Source organism: Mandrillus leucophaeus, unplaced genomic scaffold, assembly GCF_000951045.1.
Source record: "Mandrillus leucophaeus isolate KB7577 unplaced genomic scaffold, Mleu.le_1.0 Scaffold95, whole genome shotgun sequence".
NCBI classification, from domain to species: Eukaryota; Metazoa; Chordata; class Mammalia; order Primates; family Cercopithecidae; genus Mandrillus; species Mandrillus leucophaeus.
The window spans coordinates 4,540,539-4,548,121 of NW_012110363.1; the positions used below are offsets into that span (position 1 = coordinate 4,540,539).

Consider the following 7,583-nt stretch of genomic DNA (forward strand, 5'->3'; position numbering starts at 1 on the left):
TTTAAATTTTACAATAAAAAATAAATTAATCAACCTAATGTTTGACACTCTCCAGCAACTAATTATTCCATAGCTCTCCAATACCAATTATGTTATTTTCTGGCCATAAACCCATCCAGACCTGCTATTTGCACATGCCGAGCATTTGCACTCACTTGTCTTTGATATGAAATGTTGTTTCCATTACTCTCTCTCAGTCTATGTCTTTCTTTGTCTTCCACACTCAGTACACAGCTCTTCCTCTCTAAAAAATCTTCCACACTTGACCCTGCCCGGCCCTCCAAACCAGTCTCCTTGATGATCTCTCATACCTCCTTTAATACATTATGTTCATGGCATCAATTTATATTTATTGAAAAATGTAAAAATATATATGTATTTCAGACAATCAGCTTTGTGCATTCTGTCTCCATAATTCATAAATTATCTTAAAGCAGAATATCATACTTCATAAAGTGACAGGGCTATAATACATCTAAAAGATTGACTATTTGTTTTACTAGTGAGGTAAAAAGACTAAAGCTTTTAAGTGACTTATCAGAGTTTACATGTCGAATTAGGAGCAAAAGTGGGACCAGAACTCCCAATGTTCTACTGGTATTTCTGGAACAAGCCACTTTTACTTTTCTAATTTATTCTGTCTTCCAGCATGTAGGAAATACCCTGGTATAAATCAGGTAGCCTCAAATGAAGCATGAAGAAGCATCAGCAGGAGATAGTGCCCAAAGGAGAGAACATTGAGATTATCAGGCTAGGGCAAAGAGCACCAGATCTCCCGTGAGTTGATCCCATGGGGTGAAAAGCAAGCTAGATCATAGGCAAGTGAGTGGACTTAGAGACAAGGCTCCAATCATAGCAGAGTGGCTGAAGTGCGATCAAGAAATCTGAAGCAGCTGCAGCTTAACCACAGTGACTGAGCATGCGCATTAAGGTTGTGAGGGAAGAGGAAGAAAGATGGCTGCTTAGAGAACACACAGGTTACCAGACATGAAACAGCAAGGTTAATTTCCAGATCCCACCCACTAACCCAGTCAACAGACTATATCACTTATTTTATCCCATCAGTCTTGAGCAAGGTAGGCTCAATCTAGATAGAATAAGCCTAAAGCTTGAATATATTCAGTTAAGGGAACTATGTAAAACAAAGTTAATACTAAGCCCTGGCCGGAGTTTGCACTTATTGTGTAAGATGATACAGAGATGGATAGATAAATGTTGAGCTTGTTGACTTGTTGACACTGCCCTCCTCTTCTTCACATTACCAACTTTGCAGAGGGTCACTAAATTCTGTTATCTCCCTGTTATATCCCTCAACTGGATATAGGGCAACACGAAAATCCACATGGGATTTGGCTTACAATGTAATGGTTGATTTCCTGCTAAAATGACAGTAGCTTCTGGTCAGTTTTCATCTAGGGTAAAATTGTTTAGATTTTATACAAAATATTTTAAGAAATACCTGTGCCTACTAACTGCTCTGTCCTAGTTGCACATTTTGCTAGGTATCACTCCCTAAAAGTTATTTCATTTCATAATTGTTTAATGCTAAATCAAGCAGCTAGTATTTTTGGTGTGACACAGAGGTGATGAGTTCCTCAAGGGTCTTGCCTGACTGACAGCTGTCAACTAGAAATGGATGCATAGAATGAACAATTTGGCAGCATGCATTTTAGCCTTTAGATTGCACTTAACATTTTTAATGTATGGTTAGTTTACTATTATCCGAATATCTCTACATGATGAAGGTCTTATTGAGGTTTTACCAGCCTCTCACACTGGGACTTTCCCAGGTCTACAATCAAAAAAACACACCATAAAATGGCTTTTTCTACTGTTGAAAAATGGTGATTGTGAAAAGGTTCAGAAACATGGACAGAAGCCCTCAAGTGCCATTACCCAGTTTTAAAACATGATACTGGAAAAAAAAAAAAAGTCATGGTTTATTTCCGTCATGGTAGGATGGAAAAGCCACAAGATTATTGTGGATCTGTACAGTGCAGGCAGGTTAACAATGCTTGTTTGGTTTGACTCACTAGGTTGGTTTGAGAAGTAATTTTCAAATAGAAGTTTTTGTTATTATTCAAAGAGCCTCAATAAGGTTTTAAGAAGAGATTCAAAGATAAGAAAGGGTATCAGCCTCTATTAGCCCGTGTCTAGGGTAGAAACCCCTGACATGCTCAGCCAAGTGGAGGCATTGACATCACAGATTCTATTGGGCCCAGAGTGCAAGTTTATAATTGAACAATGTAGGCAGGAAGAGAAGGCTAAGAACATACACTATCTATTTGTTTTTAAAACTCTTTAATATGTGTCTTCAAACTGCAAAACAAGAGAATGAGAAAACACACTTTAATTCAAATCTTAAGAAGAATTCTATTTCAGTAATCTGGTTTAATAATAATAATAATAATACCTAAAGATTACTTAGGGGAGTCTTTTGCTACAATGCAGTGGTTCTCAACCAGGAGTGATCTTGTCCTTCAGGAACATTTGCCAACTGCTGGAGACACCTTTAATTGTTGCAACTGGAGAGTGCTACAGGCATCCAGTGGGTGGAGGCCAGGGAGGTTATTAAACATTCTACAATGTAAGGGACAGCCTCTCACAATAAGGAATTCTCCAGCCCATAGTACAAACAGTACCTACCTCAATGTATGGCCAGGGTATACTATATTCACTTTCGGGTTTTGCCACCAAAATACTTCTATAAAACTAATATGCCAGATTCACTGCCTTTGCCAAAAATAAGACAGAAGTGACAAACAATGAAAATTATTCATTCAGATAAACATCTATTTTAGTAAAACCTAATAGATTCTTAATAAAATGACAGATGATTTGGAAATTTTGCCCTGATAATTTGAGAAGATTTAAAATACATTGTTAACGAGTACTTCCTGGCTAGCGGCCCACTAATTGTATGTATCTGTGATAATGCGCTCAGGCAAAATTTTCAAAGTTTGTACAATAACATCAGAATGATTTTGAAGACCTCTGTATCAACAGCTTACTTTTTATTGACACTTCCCAAAGCAAGTTCTTCAATTTTACTATTAAGAAGCTTCTTATGGGTCCTCCTTCTGATACTGCCCTTGACATATTCCACAGCATCCTTCCAAAAAACTACTATTTCTAAATAAATTTTTTAAAAATCCATGAACCACCCACATAATAATCTTAAAATATTTCAAGTATTATTAAAAATAGTGAACATTTTATGGGACTAAATTCAGTTAACCATAAGCATGTCCATCAAAAGAACAGTATCTTCGCTAAATAAATCTACTGCTAAATGAATAAGGACTTGTGAAGATTTCTATAATTCTTCTTTCATGGAATTAATTATATTTATGGGGAGAGGAAGCAGTGTTAGTATAACCTTTTAGCCCTTATTTAGAAATAGGCTTATTATATTGAAGTCAATGATGTACAGATATGTAATCCAAGCAGATTCTACTTGTATATCTACAAGTAGGGAGCATTAACCTCAAAAATAAATTCCTCATGTCAAAGAGCCACTACTCATTTGTTCCAGAAATTCATCAGCAGATTGCAAAATAAGAATGACCCAGTCTGGTGAAAAGAAAATGCAGTCTACAGAAATGTTCATTGCATTTTCATACTTTTTCCCTAACTGGTCAAATAATAAAAATCACCATATGAATGACTGACACTTAATAATCACCTGTAATGCAGTAGGACCTACACCCCTCACTATGCCCTGTGCTGGCCATCAGAGCTACCTTGTTGCGTACATATTTTGCTCCAGAAAAGCAAGGCTCAGCCAAGAGTCAGCACCTGCATAACTCTAAAGTCACAGGGGACCTATAATTTAAACCCAGGCCGGCTTTGCTCCAGGACATCCAGTAACATGTCATGGTCTCCATTGTAGCAAAATTCACAAGTTCAAAAGGATTTTAAGTTGTTGTTTTATTCCTTTGTATTCTTCTTTCAACAATATCCTATTGTTCGAATTCCCAAACTCAAACAGTTTATAAACGATTGCTGTAGTTACACTTTAATTCCTACCCCATAGTTAATTCCACAAAGGCATTTTGCCCTGTGTAATTCCATTCTTTTCCTAGTCCTATGTCACAAGGGGAAAAAATATGTTTTTGCTTATGAGATATCTCTAGCTCAATTTCTTTCTGGTAGTGTATCTTTGATCAGTTCAGACATTTCTCAGAGTTTGTATACACCCTCGTTTGTAGATATCCTGTGTGTTCTCTGAAACTTTATTGCTGCTCAGCTGTGTGTGTGTGTGTGTGCATGCACACGCGTGCATATGTGTAAAGGAGGAGATTAGGACATTTAGAGAAGGAGGGCGGGGAGGAGAGATCCTGAGAATAGAAAGGAGGAAAGAAAAAAAGAGGGAATGGAAAGAGACAGAGAAAGGAAATGGGAGTGGAAGGAGGGGGGACTGCTTTGTAGCTGCTAAGATTGCAGACAGAAATAGCACACAACCACCGTGAGCTGTATGCGATTCAGAAACCAAGACCAAATTTTGTTCACTTTCATTAATCAGTTGCTCAGAGAGAAGGAAATGACATCTGGTCCTGTCTTCTTCTACATCTTAATTATTGGAAAATATTGTAAGTATGCTCAGTATCTAATTTTGTATACCTTAGTATTTTGTGGAATAACCGCAAGCACAAATGTTTATTCCTTATATTTATGCTTTTAAGATAAAATGCATTTACTGATACAATTGTAATCTCACTTCAGAATTGTTCTTCTTAGTAAATGTCTGGTATTTGTATTAAAAACTGTAATATCTTATCATAGTCAATAGTGAAGCAAGACTGATGTGCCATGTAAACCTAGGCTTCATAATAACCAATTCATATAATTGATATTATAAGCAACATTATAATGTTTAAAGAGTAGTGATTCTTAAACTGTATTCAAGGAATATGTTCATTGAAAAATCCTAGGAAAGTCCTCACATTTGTGCCAGTTTCTGTGTAATTGTAATGCTCTCTCGCCCTTATCCTTTGTGATTTGCTATCATAGGTGTGCTTCTGGGCAGGGAGATGCATTCTTAAAACTCTTTTTATTTAGCAAGATTTATCACTGTTCCTTGAAAGAAAAACAAGGGAAAGCACAAAGCAATGAAAAACATAGGCACAAAAGAAGCTCCAAGTGAGCATGTTATTTTTACTATAAGGACAAATTTTGTTTTCTCTATGTGTGCTATGGTTTATTTTTCAGAAAATCTTTTTTAAATTCAAGGGAAACAGCTGTTGTGTGTTAAGCTCCATTTGAATTATAGTATGTACATAGAAATAAAATGTTTTTGTTTCTTAGGTAATAAATATGAAAAAGTCAAAGCCAAACCAAGAACAAAACTTTCTGGGTATCTTTAGTCCTTTATGATTCCGGGAATGTGGGCTTTCACTAATTGAGAAGTTAACAAGCCTTTTTATAGTTCTGTCTCTTAAAAGTTTGCATAAGTTTTGTTAACTCTGAGCTCTTCTATTAAGGAATGTCTCAGGGTAACTTTCAATCCTGACTCTCCCAATTGCAATGTGTCAAAGTGATTATATTTTCCTTTTTCTCCTTCTTTCCTCCTTCCCTCTACTCCATCTCATCTAGAGTTAAAATTAAAGGATGGCATCAAAACCACAGAAACTATTCAGAATCCCAGGGAAATATTCTAGTCCTAGCTTTCTCCATCTCTAATCTTGATTACTGACATTCCTATTTTTTAACTGAAGGGAAAACAATAAATTGCAAACCACCACTAAAAATGTAATGTTTCTAATTATAATTCCATGTTTAAACTACCAGAGCTTTTGACATTTGTGGCCAACAGCTTCAAAAAATAATACCATATTTTACCATCCCTTTTCCATTTCAATGAAGTGAATAGATTAAATAAGCCAGAGGAATATTTCCAGAATAGTCATTCTAGTATAAAGAATTTAAGGGTATATATAAGGTGTTTAGGGCAGGTTGAGAAGCAATTTTGACCACTGTGTTACCAGTCATTTCAGGTTAGGAAAAAAATTCCACGTTTACATGTATGTTTTTGTTAATAATTATTTTCATGAGCAGGGAATAATAATGATGGTGGTCATGATGATGCCAAAACCCTCTGTCTCTTTAAATTTAACTTCTCTTTTGATTCAAAAGAAAATTTGGGAATGTAGTGTAAGTTGAGAGCTCCAAGTTCTCATCCTTCCACGCCTTCCCCAGGAAATGAGGGCATAAACATTTGCAGCAAAGTTTGGCAAGCCAATTCCTGGCTACATGGTGTTAACTGCATGTTAGGGTGGGGGAACACTTGTCAGGGACCCCCTGAAATAGCACCCACAGCCAGGGTTCACCTTGAGTTTAGCCCCTCACCCAGGCTTCACGTAAGTGAGAATTTCCTGGGCACACAGCAACGGAAATCAACAACCACGCATAAGAACAAATTCTTAAACCTCTGTAAATGCCCCATGGTGGTTGTTTCTCCGTGTGTTTGTTTTGTTTTATTTTGTTTTTATATCCACTTTCCTGTTATGGGAAAGGCGATGTGATATCATGGAAGACACCTAACCTAAGATGCTTAGCTGCACTACCATGTACCAGTTCTATGGTTTTCAGCAAATGATTTACCTCTTCTGAGCATGTGAAATGGCAATCAAATCCTTTACCCTGTCTACCTCTCAGACCTCCTGTGTTCCGTTCTTTGTTACAAAAATTACCTCCTGAATCTTCACAACAACTCTATTATGTGGATACAATTAAGCACACGAGGTAGGACATTCAGTGCCTTGTCACAAGACTCGAGCTAATAAATGCCAAGATTGGAATGCTTTCAAAGCCCGTGCTCTCTCCCCTAGACCATGATAATTCTCAGTAGCCATAATGTGTATAAATGGGCTTTGAAAACTATGAAGCCCGTTACAGACGTAAGCAACTATTAGTCATCCTTTCAACCAAAAATACTTATGCATGCCAGAGCGTGACCATGCTTTATTCACCTGTCTTATTAAAGTAAGTATGGTCCCTGCTCTGAAGGGATAGAATGGAGAAGACCGCAAGTTGATCTAAAATTCAATTCAATAAGACAAGTGCAAAAATTGAGGCCCACACAAACAGAGGTGACATTAAGACTTAGAAAAGATTTCCTTTTAGCCTTAAGAATTTTTCACTCTTTAAAAATCCTTCTGTCCATAGTCTAATAAATCGTATTGTGCCAATGTTAATTTTTTAGTTTTGTAATGTACTAAAACTATGTAAGATTAAGGAAAGCTGGGTGAAAGCTGTATAGGACCTCTCTATACTATTTTTTCAACTTCTTGTAAGTATGTAATTATTTCAAAATTCATAATTAAAAAGCAATCCCCAGGACAACTTGTATTTTAAGTTATTATCAGACAATGCTTTGTTATTTCTTAAATGATTTCACTAAGCAAAACAATTCTTTGGGTTTTTTTTGTTTTTGTTTTTGTTTTTTTTTTTTGAGACACAGTCTCGCTCTGTCGCCGAGGCTGGAGTGCAGTGGCCGGATCTCAGCTCACTGCAAGCTCCGCCTCCCGGGTTTACGCCATTCTCCTGCCTCAGCCTCGTGGGTAGCTGGGATTACAGGCGCC

The 7,583-nt window shown here is 36.8% G+C and overlaps 1 protein-coding gene across 6 annotated transcripts in view; it reads left to right on the top strand.

The window, feature by feature from the left end:
- Positions 1–4,279: 4,279 nt before the first annotated feature.
- Positions 4,280–7,583, top strand: part of RXFP1 (relaxin/insulin-like family peptide receptor 1) — a 139,919-nt gene continuing 136,615 nt past the window's right edge. For 4 of the 6 annotated variants that reach the window (XM_011970515.1, XM_011970510.1, XM_011970512.1 and 1 more), the window contains exon 1: positions 4,280–4,592. Coding sequence is in view for 3 of the 6 variants with exons in the window: in XM_011970510.1 (XP_011825900.1) it covers positions 4,478–4,592 (115 nt within the window). In the remaining 3 variants the exon portion in view is untranslated. The remainder of the gene's footprint in view (positions 4,593–7,583) is intronic. The other 2 variants (XM_011970514.1, XM_011970513.1) reach the window with 1 other exon arrangement.